At 43.4% G+C, this 18412-nt stretch overlaps 2 protein-coding genes across 3 annotated transcripts; both read left to right on the plus strand.

The window, feature by feature from the left end:
• The first annotated feature begins 81 nt into the window (after positions 1–81).
• On the plus strand, positions 82–7487 carry LOC130531860 (transforming growth factor beta-1-induced transcript 1 protein-like). 2 transcript variants are annotated; one of them, XM_057044035.1, is made up of 12 exons: positions 82–334; positions 2571–2621; positions 3173–3321; positions 3460–3515; positions 3942–4078; positions 4215–4290; positions 4902–4986; positions 5104–5286; positions 5373–5546; positions 5643–5724; positions 6105–6253; positions 6391–7487. In XM_057044035.1, the coding sequence occupies exons 1-12, from the start codon at positions 322–324 to the stop codon at positions 6655–6657; spliced, it is 1422 nt and encodes a 473-aa protein (XP_056900015.1). In that variant the 5' UTR covers positions 82–321; the 3' UTR covers positions 6658–7487. The 2 variants fall into 2 exon arrangements, with proteins under 2 accessions (XP_056900015.1, XP_056900024.1); XM_057044044.1 differs by lacking the exon at positions 2571–2621 and having other exon boundaries at positions 92–334.
• A 499-nt stretch (positions 7488–7986) lies between these two features.
• On the plus strand, positions 7987–13636 carry patl2 (PAT1 homolog 2). Its single transcript, XM_057043995.1, has 18 exons — positions 7987–8138; positions 8286–8427; positions 8871–9142; positions 9228–9290; positions 9368–9421; positions 9504–9659; positions 10062–10136; positions 10457–10605; positions 10918–10992; positions 11060–11183; positions 11253–11370; positions 11511–11671; positions 11739–11881; positions 11984–12140; positions 12218–12346; positions 12426–12523; positions 12586–12726; positions 12803–13636. Exons 1-18 carry the CDS (start codon positions 8115–8117, stop codon positions 12834–12836), a joined length of 2115 nt encoding a protein of 704 aa, XP_056899975.1. The 5' UTR covers positions 7987–8114; the 3' UTR covers positions 12837–13636.
• The last annotated feature ends 4776 nt before the right edge of the window (positions 13637–18412 follow it).

The raw sequence follows: 18412 nt of genomic DNA on the forward strand, positions 1-18412 counted from the left end.
GCCCCATCACGCTTCCAACTGCCTCATTTTCGCTCCCAAATATGGCTTCGGAATGTCCAGGATGACGTCGCTTGTCCGGGGAATGCGGTCTTTGTAACCACATTTATTTAACTACGCCTTCTGAGACATTACACAGGAAGAGAGTCGTGTATGGAAAAAACGGGACACCCTCCTCCTCTTCCTCTCCCCCTCCTCCTCCTCCTCCTCTCTTGGCGGATAGCGGGATCCCAGAAGTTTTCGTGAGCGCGGACGCAGACTATTGTTTGATTCGGGATTTAGGAGCTTCCATCGGGACGCAGGGACACTCGCGTGGAGCCCATCATGGATGACCTGGGTGAGTATCGCCGCTGTTCTCCGTCTCTCCGAGATCTCCGAGAAGCGATCTGAGAGGACGGGGTGGTGCACTCACACAGAGGGAAGCAGACCTTGAATTATTTCGGTGGTGACAGCAGGAGTTTGATTTGCTTTTTTGTGAAAGCATGTTTTTTTTTTTTTTAATTGGTTTCAATTGCAAAGAGAACGGGACTCGTTCATGTAGGGAAGGCTTCCTGCGCGCTGTGCAGATCCTCTGTAAACTCAGTTTAAATCATGCACTGAGGGGTTTCCTCTTCCAGGAAAGAGGATGCAGATAAGCCACATCATTTACAAGCGGGTGGTCTCTGTGTTAACAACATGAGCGTGACTGCGCTGCCTGTTTTTGTTTCTGCTGATGCAGACGTTTCTTCTCCTCGCACTCTCAGAGCAACCTTATGAGAATCGGACTTGTGTGATGGGGGATAACTGTGTCAGAAATAGCCCGGGGCCAGGCTGATCCTTGGGAAAGCCACAGAGTTCAGGGAAAATAGAACATTTTGCCTCAGTCTCTATTTTTCTTCTTCTTCCTGAGGTCCACTTCAGATTTGAGGCTTTTATGCTCAAGCCACACTGGGAGGAATGACTACATGTGGCCAAGCACATCTGGGCACATCTGGTTTGGATTGCACACTGGGAGACGTGAATGGCTGAGTGTTTGAGTCAGACGGTGCCCGTGTCCGAGCGCTTGGTTCTCGTCCTGCAGCCTCGCTCGTTTTCCTTTTGGGAAACCACTCGTTAATAAGCGCGTTGGCCAAGACAAACAAGTCGACAAGCAGCTCTAAATATGGTCATAATTCCCACTGAGAGATGTTTAACTCCTTATATGAGCAGTTTAGACTGCGTTGAAGAGGCACCACATGGGCCAAGTGCAGGAGATACTCAGCACATGAGTCATCGTGTGACCATGTTTATGTTTATCGGGTCACGACAGATGTCGGTTTACAACCGTGTGGTAATCTTTCACTTCATTTGACTGTTTGTGTTTCTTTGTTGGGCTTTAACGTCTAAATCAAATCTTTACTCTACATGGTATTGCTAGTCTTGTAGGGATCGAATATTTGTAGTTGCTCTCATAAACAAACATGCACACAAAAGTACTCCAGAGTCTTTCTAACCTTGGCTCATCTTAAACCAGAACCAGTCTGGAGTCTTTAAGGTCGGAGTCGTAACCAAGCTGCAAACGACCCACAACATGCTGAGGAGTTTAGTCGGAAAAGCAGGACACAATGCAGACGAGAGAAGTCCTCGTCCTACGTAAACAGAATCAAGCAGAACTTGTGGTGTTCCCTGCTACAATTTTGACGCCAGACTCTGTGCATTTAACAGCAACACTTTTTCTGGTATTGAAACTCAACAAAACAGTTTATTTATTTCATACAGTGATCAATTCTGGGACATTATCGTTAAAGTGTTTTGCTATAAACACGTAACTGACCAGGGCTCCATCTCTCAGACGGGCTCCTTCGTGACACACTACTTTAGCAGGAAATTGCTGCTCTAATGCTAGCCTCTAACCTTTAGCTCAATTTATCATTGTGGCTTGGAGATCATTGGAAAACACACTGCATCTTTCCTGAGATTCTGAAAGATTCTGTGCACTGAAGATGCTGGTGATTTTAGCCAGAAACTCTGAAATCACTCCACCGGCAGCGGAACGTTCTGCATGCATGACACATGTCAACACAACTTATTTTAGCTTCCTTTACAGTTTTGAGGGAACTAGCAGGATGATGTCATTGCTGTTGTTTCACTAAAAGGAAGTGATGCTGTGTTGCAAGTGATGAGTGGGTATAATTTCCAACATTCTTTGGGCTCTTGAACATTATTCAATATCCTGATTAAGACCAGATTTGTTGCAGAAAGCTCTTGCTTATCCGTCTGTGTGGTCTTCATTTGTCTTCTTACAAGCACTAAATGATGTCATGCAAAGGCCTGCTCGTGTGTGTGAGTGTGTTTGTGGGTGGGGGGGTATTGAATATCAGTTATAAAACACTCTTCCTCTTCTGCTTCCTTTCCATGTCAGCCAGCATGTCTTGGAATTGAGCGAGGAAGTGCTTGTCTGCTCCAGCGGCTGCACTCGTTCAACTGATCACTATTGATCGACGGCCGCTGGGTCGTGACTTACTGTTCTCTGCTCTGACCGGTCGCTGTCTGAGGTTACTCGCAGCTCTGGGTGGATATTTTGTCAGTCACAGAGGCTGTCTGTGTCTTCTTAGGAATGCCTGAGACACCTAACTACCCTCTCAGTCCCCGCATTGTTGTGTTTGGTACGTAAGTGTCACTGCTTGTGTTGCATGCCTTGCATGTGTTTGATGCATTGTCCTTACACTGCCGTGCTTTTTAGCTCTTCGTCCATGTCTTCATTCATCCTTCTGTTTTGTAATTCATCATTAACCATCGTTCAAACGTCCAAACAGGGTTGGGTGAAATGGTCATATTATATGTCGCAGTATTCGGCACAAACATCATATTGTTTCCCATCATAAGCTCTGAAGAATGCCCATAAGTCCAGCAAAGAGATCACAATATTTTGACCACACGAGGACGTCAACAATGTGGATTCAGTGACTCTTTGATGTTACAACATGAAGAAAACATATCATTTAGGGAAATTACATCATTTCACTGTCAAGCAAACCCAGGAAAAAAACATGCTTTGGTTAATCATATATACAGGACCGAGTGTCACATATTCATCTCAGTACTTTATACTATGATTACATTGCCCAGCCCTTAAACTGACTATATCAATAACAACTGATTTTGTTACATATTTTAGATTTATTGGTTCTTATTTTTTTCTGCTTCATACGTCCAGACGCTCTCCTCGCTGATCTGGAGAACACGGGCTCTCCTCTAGCTCGGTGCCCTGTCCTGCTGACCTCTGACCCTCCGGAACTTTCTAATGCAGCCACAGAAGAGCCAGCTCCGACCCGGCCACCTCCGCCTGCCTACACCCCACAGCAGGTAGAGCAGGAGAGCCTAGGAATGTCCTAATGACACTTCTGGATTAGAACCCTGCTCCAGTATTCCAGTCATTCCTTCATTAATTTCCATCAATTTTCCTTCTTTGTCACACAAGTTTTCCTCTTTTTTTACTCTCAGACAGTTTCTGCTGCCATGAAAACTACCCAGAATTCCAACCCAGACAAACTGTACAGGTTAGTATGTGGAGTTGATGGAGGATGCTGGGTTTCCTTAGATTAGGGTGCTTCACAGGCCAAACTGGCACCAGCATGGTCACAAGGGTGTGTTAGCACCATGAGAAGAGTGATGTTTAGTCCAGACATGATGTTTAGTCCATATTTACAGCTGGAGCAGATAGGCTAAAAATAAAAAGGCTATCTCCGTGACATTCCTTATGTTCCTGTGTTGGCTCACTCCTGCTAACAAAAGTGAATCTGCATCAACACAAAGAGCGCCGACACCGTAGATGACTGAGATTTAGATGCAAATGATTATTCAGGGATTTTTACTCACTTCCCTGCAGGCTGATGCAAATGTTACTACCTGGATCTGCAAATCTTAAAGAAGGAGCATGTTGGCATGTTGGCATCCCATCCAGCCCTCTTGTTTTATTCTTACAGTACGGTGTGTAAACCACGCTCCCCCCGCACGGCGGAGCCTCCTCCAGCCTTCTCCTCCTCCTCACTGCTGGGAGGAGGTCTGAATGAACTGGACCATCTGTTACAGGAGCTCAATGCCACTCAGTTTAATATCACAGGTGTGTATGCATGTGTGTGTGTGTGTGTGTGTGTGTGTGTGTGTGTGTGTGTGTGTGTGTGTGTGTGTATGTGTGTGTGTGTGTGTGTGTGTGTGTGTGTGTGTGAAATCCTCTATCACGTTGTTTTTGTCTCCAGATGAAATCTTGGCACAGTTTCCTTTTAAGAATGAAGAAAAAGACAAGATCAAGGAGAAGACGTCGACCTCATCGGGGTAATTTAATATCAAATTCTAAATGTCTGTCTGGAAATACAGGAAAAATCTGTATCTAATTAGAAGATTTAATGTTCTGCTCCTGCCGGTGAGTGGACACAACAACAGAAGGGTGGAATAACAACATTACTGTAAATGTCAGTGCTGAATATTAAGAACACTGAAACTCTGTAACACGTCTGCAACTACCACTTAATTTGGAAACCAGTTAAAATAATCAGTCAACATCGATGAATTGAATAATAGTTGATGAATAATAGTTAGCACACATTTTCATAATTACCACAATTATCTGTTCATTATTTGTTCATTTAATACATTCTTTCTCCATTAAGTGTCAAATGTTTTGGAGGAAAAAAAAGATCTTCACAAAAGAGTAAAGTGATAATTTAAAAAAATCAAAAATTGGCAAAATTGGTTTTCAGATAAACACCAGTTTTTTATGGATTCTGTTTAAAAGTAGTGATAACCAAAACGTGTTTATAATAATGTCAATAACAGGTGGATTAGCACATGTGCGTAGCAAGAGGAGGTTTTCCTTTCATTCGTTAATCAGTTTTCTCCTTTTTAAGTGTTTAATTTTAAACAGTTGCATTTCTTTATTCTTTTAGTTCTGCTAAACCATCAGCAACATCAGCCACCCTGGAACTGGACAAACTGATGGCGTCCCTGTCAGATTTCAGGGTCCAGAGCACAGTAAGAGCTGCACAGACGCACCCGAACGTGTTTTCACCCTGACCAGCAGCTCTTTTCTAAGGTTGTGGGCAGCAACAAATCAAACTGGTGTAAATAGTGACTCTCCTCCTCCCTCAGCCAGCGGTACCTGTCAGCCCCGTGGTGACAGCGCCGCAGCCACCCGCAGCTCCGGCGCAGCCATCGTCTGGCGGCTCACTGGACAGCATGCTGGGACTGCTCCAGTCTGACCTGAGCCGACAAGGCGTCCAGACGTCCTCCAAAGGAAACTGCTCGGCCTGCCAGAAACCAGTGGTAGGACAGGTGAGATACTGGAAAGCCTTCCTCGACCATAACTCAGAAACTGTGTGAATCTGACCTGCGGCGAACTGGTTTATTTCCTGGTGAAGGTGGTGACGGCTCTGGGAAAGGTGTGGCACCCGGAGCACTTTGTCTGCACCGAGTGTGAGGCAGAGTTAGGGAATCGCAACTTCTTTGAGAAGGACGGCCGGCCGTACTGCGAGTCGGACTACTTCACCCTCTTCTCCCCCCACTGCGCCCACTGCAACAAGCCCATTCTAAATGTGAGGAGCTGAGATCAAACGTGTCACACAGCCTATTTGACATGAATAATACCTCAGTCCACCTTAAACAACCCAGATTCTTATTGCCCTTTGTAGAAAATGGTGACGGCTCTGGATAAGAACTGGCACCCGGAGTGTTTCTGCTGCATTAAGTGCAGTCGGGCGTTTGGAGACGAAGGTAATGAGCAGCACATCCTGTCTGGTGAACTTTGGCAAGTTCACGTATAATGCAACACACACGCGAGCACGCCTTTGTACTTCTATACTTGTGAGGACAATACAGTCCCAATCATCCTTACTAATAATTCAATTTCCCCACGGGGATGAATAAAGTTCATCTTAATCTTAATCTTAATCTTAATCTTAATACCCAAACCTCAACCTCGTCATGACCTTCACCTTCACAAATCCATGAAGTTGTCAGGAACGTTCAGAGCATCCCCACCTACCCACACACACACATCTAAAATCCACTTCATTATTAAAGAATGTGTTGGCTTGAACTTGCACCGAGGAAGAAAGGGGAAGTGTCAACGTGTGAGCGGGTCTCTCGCGCAGGATTCCATGACCGTGATGGCCAGCAGTACTGCCAGCAGTGCTTCCTCACTCTGTTCGCTTCCCGCTGTCAGGGCTGCAGTCAGCCCATTTTGGAGAACTACATCTCGGCTCTCAACGCCCTGTGGCACCCGCAGTGCTTCGTATGTAGGGTGAGTTCTTCTACCCAAGTAAAATCTTCTCGCTCGATGTTGCATGAGTGAGAAATCCATAGATGTGTCTGGACAGTCAGTCACATCCGGTTTTCCTTTTTTAGTCCAGTGAGGTTTGTGCTCCTCCCTTTTTGTAGGAGTGCTACACCCCCTTTGTCAACGGCAGCTTCTTCGAGCACGAAGGCAAACCTCTGTGCGAGGCCCACTACCACCAGTCCCGGGGGAGCGTGTGTCATGCCTGCCAGCAGCCAATCCTGGGCCGCTGCGTCACGGCCATGGGGGCCAAGTTCCACCCCCACCACTTTGTGTGTCATTTTTGCTTGAAACCCCTGAGCAAAGGCTGCTTCAAAGAGCAGGAGAACAAGCAATACTGCCACCCCTGCTTCCTCAAATTGTGTGGTTGAAGACAGATCAGGACATTTTGCCTTTTCTAATGCGGGGAGGAGGGAAGCCTCCTGGTTTTTTTAGTCTCCCAGGATCCGTTCATCCTTCTTTCATATTTTTACTTGCTTCAAACAAAAGCGTTTTCCATGTAGATGCAGACGGGAAACAATGCCAAAGCTTTTTGTCATCTATGTAAATCTGTTACATACTGCATTCATTCAAATAGAATATTGAAACTTTTGCCAAAGATCGAGGAGACACAAATGTACCGCTACAGCGAAATACTGATGTGCAAACCCCTGTTAATCTATATTGTAGGTCTCTGTCACAAAGCTGTCATCATTTTAAATATGTCTTTTTTTGCTTTTCAGAACCTTTCACTTCATTCCATTGTTCTGTGCAGTTTGTGTAAAACAATTCCAAAAATAAAACACATACATATTGTCATTTTAATGAATTAAGGACATAAAATGCCAATTTTTTTCCTCACCATTACAACCAACATGGAAACCATTTAAAGTTTACACATCAGTAAAACACTTTGTTTTATGGTCATTTAATATTTCTGAATACAACTGGATACATCATATTAGCACAGGTCGGGTATGGATTCATTTTCTAGTACCTCCTTCGTTTTTCAACTCGTTTTCTGGGCATATTAACCATGTTTTTGCTGCAGCATCACTTATGTGTGAAGAATACAACGGGACCTTAACTTAATGCAGGGAATGAGTAACTTCACCACAACAAGAATCATCACATAACAGGCGACTGCACGCAAATGTATAACAATCATGATACCATGTACAGGTGATTGATATGTTAAATGCCATTAAAACATTATTATTTATTTGTGGACTTTATTACTTTTCAATGGTCATATCTATAGTGGTGATCTAAAGGGCTATGTCATACATCTTAATGTTATAGCTTTAGAAATGACCTAAAATCAACAATAGCAATATAAAGTGGAAGCAGTCATTACGGTGACCGTAAATCTACCGTCATTAAACTATTTTGCCTTCTTATTTGGTTGTTTGTCTTGCATTTACGTATTTTCTTACTTGTGCAAATATTTCAGATTTACAGCTTAAGAAATTCCTAAATTGTTCAAGAGGGCACAGGTGCCTCATGCTTTATTCTGCTCCTTAACGCGTTATTTTATTTTAGATTTTTAATCAAGTTTTCTTTCTCTTTCTAAAGATGTAGTTCAGCAAACTGACTACATAAGAGAGCGTATGTTTTATATGGTAACCTGAAATACTATCTGCTACCACTGGGCGTCGCTGTTGATTCATCCAAACTGGATGCGGCGACAGAAAAGGAGGCTGGAGCTCACGAGACGCGTGCTGACTCGTGCACGCCCACGCGACTAACAGGTGAGCTTATTTAAAAGTTAATGAGCCTCGTACACAGGGATGAAAACGTGAAGGAAGCCACGGCCATTGTCGGCTCCGAGTGAGGGCAAAAATAGACAATGAGTGATTTAGACCAGCAACAAGTAAGTGGGTCATCTGTAGACTTTTGTGTGACTGGTGAGCGCGCTGCGACCCGGGCAGGTGTTTAATGTCGGGTATCGGCAGCTTCCATCAGAGGTTACCCTCGACTCGGTGACATGTAACCCGTCATCCATCCGTCCCTCCCGCAGGCTGAAAAGGGGTGTGCGTGGCCCGAGAACGGAGGCGAGTGGAGCGACGAAGATGGGGCCAATATGGACTGCGGGCTGCTGCAGGCCATGGCAGAGGAGGACGAGGAGATCAACGTGTACAACGAGGAGACCTTTGGGATGGGTGTGTTTAAAATAACCTTTTTTTTTTTTTTGCATAGCTTTTATATTTTGGTATGACGCGGCGACGCCCGCAGAATGCTGCACGTGTCGGTCAGTGCAGAGTTGGCACCAATCATTTGGTAAATAAGGCTCATTTAAGATGAACTCTCACTGATCACTTGCAGGTCGGGCTTTTTTTTTAAACACTAATTTAGCAGAAATCTAGCAGGTGTGTAAATCCTTTGGCCTTCCAGAAATCATCATGGAATCAAACCCTGACACCACATGGCAGCCAATTGCAGCCACTACTATCATCCACATGTTTATTTTGGGCAAACTGCTTTTGCCTCGACTGTTTGGTCCACTTTGAAGAGTGCAGTGTGAAAGTGACCCGAACCAACTGAAGCTGTGAGATTCTTTTACCTGAATTAGCGTCTACATACTGTTTCTGTCTTCCTGTCATAGACCTTGACGCACATGAAACCTCAGACAACTCCAGCTGTGGCCTTCTTCAGTTCGAGGAGCCACCGCCGCATCCTTCGCCAACACCCCCGGACCCTAAACCCTCGTCAAGCCACAGTTCCCCCTCCCCTCCCATGCAGAGACCACGGTATCTACCCTGCACTCCCACAGGTCAGTGTGGTCGAGGTAGGGGGCAGAGACGAGGATTGGGCAGGGGGCAGATGTTTGAGGACCCTGCTGTGATGAGGATGGTTCAGGGGCGCCCAAGCCTTAAGGTGATACAGGCTGGTTTATTGTGGGATGGCTGGGATTTGGTTGCTAAAGCAGTGTTAAACGTTGACCTTTTAAACCCCCTTCAAGGGTCTTGACAGTGCCATAGTGGACTGTGGGAAAGCCATGTTTTGGAATTCTTATGAAGAGGATGTAAGTGCTCGTTTAGCTGGATGTTTTTGTACCAACGTTCTGTGTGCAGCTACTGTTGAGGTTTTCTTGTCCCGTAGTTCATGGAGCCATTATCTAGGAAGACCACAAGAATCTCGGGATCGTTGCTTCAGGTTAAGAGGACAGGAAGCACATTAAAATCGGAATCAGCCCAGGCTTCTGAAATAATTATCCTGTTTGATTGTGGTTTTTTAGGATAGTGCTATAGTGTGTGTGATAGATGGTCACAGAGGTCAGCACATGACCTCCAACTTCCTGGAAATGCCGTATCCCATCTCTTCCTTCAGAGGGAGAAGGGATCACAGAGGGTATTACCCCAGAAGACAGTTCAGCCACAGAGGACCCCCTCAGGTTCACATATCTAAATACGTACTTTGAATAACTCCTTTTAAAATAAGATGGATCAACCATTCAAAAGATGGCAACAGTAACTTAATCCATCAGTACTGCACAACAACCCTTTAATCTAGAACAATAGAAAGATCTTTATGCCTGTATTATAAACCCATACAGATCATCTGGTCTCCTGCCTCAGAGCTTGTTTATGAACTGATTGGATGCCAGATGTGAAGTTTAAGCACAAACACAATTTCAATAGTTTTTTGAGTGAAGGAGTTCTTCTAATGGGGCCATTGAACTTTAAATGGAAGTTGTACATGACTGAGAAATCTCACTCATAAAAATGACCCTCTACTGTATGTTTGCAGAACTCTCTACCAGAAGTTCTCACTTAATCTGAGCTTTTTCCTCCAGATGCACATGCCAATGGGTCCAGGATCCCCGATCCTCTCACGCCAACCGTTAACACCGAGGCAGCATTACAGTCAGGTTTATTTACGCTGATCTCTTCTGATGCATCACTGCGTGTGAGGTCGTTAAAACTGACAAGAATCCTTTACATCGGGATCAGATTAGTCTTTATACAAACATCTGGCTGCAAAATATAACAATTGGACTAGAAATGGTTAACTACTGACTAATCTGAAGCTTCCCCAGCTTAACACTGAAGACTGAACATTTGTTCTCATCTAGTCAACTTTATTAACCTTATACTGGTTAAATACTGAAATAGGAAAAAACGGAGTAATACTTTTGGTTTGGGAGCCGCTAAGACTGCAGTTAAATGTATTTGTCGTGTCTTTATTCAGACGGGGGGCTTCATGTTTCCCATGAACCCACGCCGCCCCTCCACTCCTCAATCTCTAACTCCCAAGATGATGCAACTTCGCTTCGGTGCCAACTCGCCCAGACCGTTCCCCTTCTACAGCCCCTCGTCAAACTCGGTGCAGGATTTCAGGTGTGTGAAGATATAGTGCGTCTCAGTTGAATGTTAGATTTGGGGCCAGTATTTATCTGCAAAGTTTAAATAGTGGGTGAATTTATGACCTGGTAGTCGTAATCATCCATCCATCATGAACACAGAAGGCACTGTTCATCTCCCTGATGGTACGTTTCATACAGTCTCGTGACGTTAGCTTGGGCAAACAAATGAGACATTGCACAGGTAAGAATGAGCAGGTGGTAGGTTGCAAACACAGAATTTAAAGCCATAATGATTCGGAAGGGGTTTGCTTTTCTTCGCCCCTCATTTAACACATTTGAACTCCAGGTACCCAGGTCCCGTCACCCAGCTCCACCCCCAGCACAAGAGACTCCTCATTCAAAAACAGTGTATATTCCCAAGGTGGGTGTATCGGGCGGGATCATATCAAAGGTCTGGGCATGTTTACACAACCTTCTGCCATTAATAGAAAAGCTGAGGGCTGGGATCCTTACTGTAATCTGATGACAGCCAAAGAGAAGGACTGGATCACCAGGCTGCAGATGATTCAGCTGCAGAGCGAGCATCCGTACCTTGAGGACTATTATTACCAGGTGGGAGTCGGTGCTACACCTTCAGGCAAGGCAAACGCCAATGACCGATCATTCAATGGAATATTTTAGGAGTACTATCGGCGAATAGAGGCCAAGATGGCAGAAGAGGAGCTGGGCATCAGGGGCAAGAAGGAGCCGCCTAAACTTACGACGCCGTACATCACAAAAACGGACTCCTACACGCCAGGTTTTCACTATCGCAACATTTCTACATTTAATAATTGGCAGGAATCTGTATTTTGAACCTTTCACTGTCAAGTGGTTGTGTAGAAATGTCACTCCGTGGTCTTTCTTCAGGGACTAACTAGCATTGCTTGTTTGCTCTAGTGGTGCACATTGAAGGCTCCCTGGGTCAAGTCGCCGTGTCTACGTGTTATTCTCCTCGTCGTGCCATCGGTGCCGTTCACGCAGTTCAAGCTCACGGTCCTGTTGACGAGCAGAAGGATATTAGACAGCAGCGGTTAGAGGTCCTCAGCAAAATAGAAAAGGTATCAGCGGCTGACTGTTCTCGTACCTATTCTCCCAACATGCTGACCAATTTTGGCAAAATTGCAGTTGTTTATAGTTCTGCTGGAGGTTGAAGAGTCAGACAGGATGAAAACAACAGTCTTGTCTGAAATGGAAGAGAAAAGGTTGATGGAGGAGAAACAGAAAAAAGTAGATCACATCTACTCCCAGGTGCAGCACCACAATCCCCAGTGAGTCTCACCCCACCGCTGTGGGTCAGAAAGACCTTTATCATACTCTTTAATCTGCTGCATTTATAATTTATGCTGAGTATTTTAATTGATTAAATCTAGGGCGACAGGGGAGGAGTTTCTTCCATTCCTGCTGGTCGCTAAAGGCAAAAGGTTGGTTGCCCGCCTGCTCCCCTTCCTGAAACGTGACGCTGCCCTCAATATCTTGAGGGTCATGACCTCTAATCTGCCTCTGTTGATGAGCAGGGATACGGAAGAGGTGACAGTCTGGTCTGGTCTGACGCTGGTCCTGAAGACATTGGCTTCTTTTAAATATTGTGTTGTCATCCTGCTCAGGCCCTTCCGCTGCTTTACTCTCCTCTGAGGAATGTAATCGGGGGCCTGTCGTTCAGTCAGTTAATCAGCGTCCTCAAAGATCTCTCTCTGACGTCTAACGAGTCTCTGACGCTGGCATGTCAGAACAAGGTCTGCTCCCCGACAGTGATGTCCGACACTGATGGCGACATGTGGAATGTGTCTGATTCTTCTTCCTCTAACCTTCCAGTTTGGACTCTCCTTACTCTATGCTCTCTTGTCACAAGGAGAGAAGCTCCTGTCCTCTGGAGTTCCTCTGGAGCCCAGCATCGGTGACTTTGAGACCTGGTATGTTCATGTTTGAAGCCCCTTTGTTTTTCAACATGATGACATTTGTCTCGCTGTTTTAGGACGGACAGCATCTTCCAGGTGGCAGGTCAGCTGTCCCAGTGTTCCCTGGTGGAGCCGCTGCTCCTGCCTTCCAACCTGCTCACGCTCTTCTGCCGCTACCTGGACAAACGCACCGTGCATCAGCTGAAGAACAACATGGAGTGAGTCTCCTGTCGGTTGTATGAAAGTTGAATTGGCTTGTTTATCCAAATATGATTACTGATTATCTTCATTTAGATCTGCGACTGGATTCCTGGCACTTCCATCCTAAGGTGGACAGAAGTTAATAGGACTTTGAGTTTAAGAGGTGATTGTGGTGAACAGGAGCAAAAGGAGGAAATGTCAAAAGGTGTTCATTATACCAGAATTCTGTAATATACCTCTACCTGTGTTCAATGTGTTTGTTTCTCTCCTCCCCTGACCCCTCACATTTTTGCACATTTAAACTGTTTCCCTTTTTATTTCCTCTATCTTTTTACTTTCCTCCCATTGGTCTCCAGTCCGTTAGTGAAGAAATCCAAAATCATATTTTAACCTTCCAAATCATGCATTGCAACTGATGAGATTTACCTTAGATTTGGAGCCTTTGTCATCCCTCTGCTCCATATTCACACACTTCACAATATATAGAACTGAAGTTTCACGCCCTGCAGTGTGCTGGATCAGATAAAATGGCCGGGTTGAGGATTGTATAGTAAATTATGATTGTACAGCTGAGCTTAGATGTTCTTAAGAACCACGATTGCATTTGACATGGCATGGTTACATCCTAAACTGTGCATTTTGGGTTTTTGGAAAACGGGTGTTGTCTGTTAAATGCTATATTTGCTGTAATTTTCTATCTTAAGTGTTCAGTTGTGATTTTTATTTATTAATTTTGGAAACAGAACTTATTTAAACTGCACCCTTGTAGCGCACTTGCAGTACAAATAAATAAAAAAAAAAAAAAAAAAAACTAAACATGAGACGGTTTTGATTGAGTAAATGGAAGTCTTGTAAACCGGATATTTTGAAATAACGGCAAGTCTTTTATCACACCTGAAAGAAATCCAATAAATGCTCTGAAAAGTGTTGTGTGATAAACTTACTGTAACAACTGTGGCGCATGTTCCACATCAGTGATATTTCTTTGTGCCGTTGATCTGTCACTAGCAAACTTCTCGGCAGTGAAACATCTTTGGAGTAAATGAGACGGATAAAACGAGTGAATGGGAGCATCTGTAAAGCTTCAAAACCATAATGGCATTGCGGCATAATTGTGTAAAATACAAAATATCAGCTGATCCAACAGATCGGCAAAAAGTCAAAAATAATCCCGTCTTTGTACCACAATGAAGCAGTTTTGATTTGATTGACATTCTGCCAAACAGCAACATTTTCATGTTGGGAGCAGGTTCCACGATTTGATGGATGGACACAACCTCCAGAGAGAACTCATATTTAATGTCATTTGGTTGATCCTTGACTCTTGAATTCTATTAAATGTCACTGAATAGTCTGTGAATGTACCTACAGTATATGGTGATTTGCTAACTCCTAACTGGTTATTGACGGTATATGATGGTTGTTCTGCCACCACTGTGTGAATTTACACTTGTAAAGTGCTTAAAATATATAGGATGGTTAAATATAAAATCATTTTAAACAATTATTTTAAAGTACTTTGTACGTGGATCAGTGTGACTTTGTTGTGCAAACAGGTAAACATAGAAATTGTGTGTGACTTTTTAACGATATTGACCTCTCCACCTTTGTTTAGCAGCGACACACATTTTCCAGGTGGCTGCCATAGGAGTCCTGTTAAAGAATAGCACTCCAGTTATGCCATCAATGCTAGTAAGTAAAAGAAATGCTAATAGTGGTGTATTTATTCGAGCACGATAAAAGATAACATACTCTCCAAATTGCATCAATAGAAGCTGAAAAATCCGAAGTTCAAAAAACAGTTTCCCTAATTGACTTTTTTTTTTTTTTTTAACTAGTGTCAATGGGGGAGGAAGGTTTAGAAGGCTTTTTGTTTAATTTTATTAAGAGAAATTGTAAACTGAGGCTTTCCTTGCACACAAATGTCCACACCAATCCATTCTCTGATAGCTTAACACATTTATTCAAATTAATAGGAATTAAACCTACACCGAACAAAAGCACTATATTTAAAACTTTTATTCTATTTCAGTGGCCTGGTAATGGGGAGAAACGTTTGTTAGCCTATGGTGGAAAGCTGGATCACGGCTTTGTCGGAGGTGGCGACAATGTTTGTAAAATAGCCAAGTATGTGAGAGGTCTGACTGGGATGTGAGCAGGGATGTTAACCTCTACTTGACCCCATAAGAAGAGGATTTGGACTTTAAGTGAGGAATCTATATGAAAGGTGTGATATCTTCCTCTTTTTACCTACTTCTTAAGTATACAAGAGACCACTGTCGCTCAGCAGCTGTGTGTGTTGTGCTCTTGTACATGATGTCTGGCCCCAAATATCCATTTTCCTTTCAAAAGTCATTTTTTGGGGGGACATTTTAACAGCTCCTAATAGCTTTAAAAGACTAGGGACTGGTTGTGATGATTAAGGTTGGGGTAAGGAGACAAAGATATGGATTTGGTCCTAATGTTCATATAACCCTACGGAGACAGTTGATTGGTTTATCATGGAAATGTCAAACATCATAAAGTGCCTCCCCTTCTCAGTTCATCAGTCAACATCTAATCTGGTGATCTCCTCTCTTGGCTCCTCTTTCTCCCTCTTCAGTGTTAATTCACTTTAAGTGGCCAATTAGTCAGTCAGTGGATCCACCCTGGACATCTCCCTCTACAGTGGGGTTGGTCTGGGTTTCAGGTGGATGTATTGAGAAGTGGCGCATCTAACCTCAGAAGGAGGGGCACCTTGGACCAGAGTGTATATTAGACCCTCACCGTTGGGGCAGGAGACCCACTCCTCATCGACTGTTTTGCCCTTCTGCTGCTGTCTGAGCACCTCTGGCTGCTGCTTCCCTCTCCCAGGTCCAGGATGCTGGGACGGCTGTTTCTGCAGAGTGTGGTCATGGTTTGGCTGGCACACACAGCACACACATGGGGTGAGTGAAGGCCTGTTACTCAACAAGATACAAGTAAATAATCTTCAAATTATTCATTTCAACTACTGAGGAGCAAAATTAGCTTTGTGGTCTCTTAACAGCTGGTGATTTTAGTTATTGTAAAAATTCAAATGAAATTACCAATAATGCAAAGTTTAAATGTTGGAATACAAAACACGGCAGCATTTCTGTATCACTGCATGTGAAATTTTTACACATTTTAATAAGACTGCTTACAGTAATTAAATGAGTTTAAATTAGTTATGAAATCATTTTTATTCAAATGAGTGGTGAATAGGCTGTTTCAGAGTTTTCTAGGTGGTATTTTTATATTAGCACAGAATCTAAAGGAATTCTGAAATTATTTTACACGGCGAAAAGTGCTTGTAGTGTGTATTTGTGTGGCAGGGACCTTTAATATGTTTTCTTAAATATTGCTGGATTTTCTATTGCTATATTCAAATGTCAACAAAAACGGAGTGCTGCACCATTTGTGCTCTTTAGAGCTGAACTGTTTAACACCATCTTAATATTGACCACATGTTCTCAGTTGGGTTGAGATCAGATGAGCCATTAGGGCAGATCATGTGGAGATCGACTTTTAATCCTGAGGGACCAATCAAGGCATGTGCATCATCATTCAAAAGAACAAGCATCATCTTCACTTCAGCTCTTTTCCACCAGGAAAGGAAGGAACTCGGTCTTGTGCAGTGCAGTGCTCATCAGAATTTACTTTTACAACATTCCAAACCTTTATAGGATAAAGTTCATCTTCATCATCCTCACTGCCCTGATGACTTCACAGTCGAGTTGGAGCAGCATGGCCACTTGAAATCCAACCACATTTTCATCCATCTGGTCCAACGTGGGTTGCCTACCACTTAAATGCGAACAGAACTTTGGATGGCTGCCCATTCCATTTCTTCCTTATCTATTTTCCTCAGGCTTGTCTTTGCCTTATGGACCTTTGCCACCTGACATCTAATGCTCTTTTTGCAACCTGTTGTTTGTCCTCAGCTCAATAATGTAAGATTTTGTTTTTCTCCTACACTGACTATTTGGGAAATTGGTTGCTCATGCTGCACATAACAAGACCTCCTTTGCAGTAAAAAGAAAAAAAGCCCACATCTCAATGAGAGACGAAAAGGACAAGACAAATCTCCTTTAGGTGTTTTGGTCTGCCTGTCACATTTCAGACCACCTTGCTAAACTTAAATCCTTGCAACACTCGCCATACATCTGTTTGGCCCCTGACCAACTTTTCTTGCAGTGACACTTAGCAACCGTTTATTCTCTCTCTTCACTGGCGGCCCCAGTTTTTTAAATCAAAGGCAGCACAGCCCCAATGGCAGCAGTAGGCTAAATTTAGCATCTGTCTGTGAGGAGAGAAGAAAATACTGCTTGTACACAGTCACTCCACTGATGTGCAATGAGTTATTTAGATATTTTCCAAGATGTTTCAGTGGAAAAATGGCTCAACACAAGACTTGAAGACCAACAGTTGAAACAATATTTCTACTGCTTTACTCTAATTAGACTTAGAATTGAAGAGGATTTCTGATTTCTCTACACCAGCAGCCTATTCCTATAGCAGCATAGCTGAAATGGTAACCAAAAAACTTAGCTGCTTGTTATGACGATGTAGAATTGAGATTAATGCACTTTTTCATTATTAACCAGTACTTTGACCTATATGTGAATGAAATATGCTGTATTTAAGGTTATGGTGCCACAACTGGGGTCTCAAATGGGCCAGCTAATGGTAAGCTCTTCAGCTTTTATTCAAACAACAAAAGTTACTGATGAAACCCTCACTTTTGTTCAGGTGCTGTTATTTTTATATCGTTATCATTTTAGGAGATACATTTCAAAAAGGTGGAGGTCTTGGAAGCATGTTGATGCCATCAAAAGGTAGAGCCCCTGCTACTTTAATCATGTGAATCTTTGTTTGGTAATGTTTTTGTCATAACTGTTATTGTTTTTAAGGTGTGGGTCAGGGAGTGGGTGCACAAAATGGATATGGTGGATACCCCACCAAAGGAGTAGGTGGGTGCTTAAACTCTGTACCTATTCTGTTCTCTAGCGTCCTAATATTTTTGCACTTTCAAAATCATGCAAAATTAATTCCAGGCTTTGGTGCAGCTGCTGGAGCGGCTACCAAAGGATGGATGAAAGGTAAGTTTGACAAAAGTTTGTTTATGAAAGAAAACTTGGTCAGCAGCTAAGCTTTTGTTTTTGGTTGTCTCTCTGTGTTCTTTTTGAGGCTATGGGGCTGGTGCAGCTAGGGGACAACCACAGGGTGAGGGGTTCACCAGCTTCAACCATTTAGAATTCGAGGAGCAGAGAACAAATGACAAACGATCTTGTGCTTTGTAGGAGGAAATGCTGCAGTTTTGTCCAAAGGAAATGGAGCCAACTCTAATGGTAAACAAGTCTGTTTAAATTTCTTTTTCCTCAGTGGTTGCTCATCTGAAATATGTTGTATGATATGGAGCTGATTGGCAGCAAGTGAAAGGCAATGGTATGATTAAGTATTACTAATTCTTTTAAAAAAAAACAACTATTGGCATCCTAAGATCATCCTTTCTCCTCAATATGGGGAAATTTTCTTTTCACCCCCGCAAAAAAAAAAATGGTTGGAGGGTCTAATACAGCTACAGGGTGTATAGAAGGACAATGTAATGCATTTCAGTTGGTTAATGTCAAAATACGACATACCGCAGAATTCAGTGCAGTGGCCACCTCTGTCCCTGCTCCACTTTCTCCCTTCCCTCCC

The sequence above is a fragment of the Takifugu flavidus genome, chromosome 1, assembly GCF_003711565.1.
Source record: "Takifugu flavidus isolate HTHZ2018 chromosome 1, ASM371156v2, whole genome shotgun sequence".
Taxonomy (NCBI): Eukaryota; Metazoa; Chordata; class Actinopteri; order Tetraodontiformes; family Tetraodontidae; genus Takifugu; species Takifugu flavidus.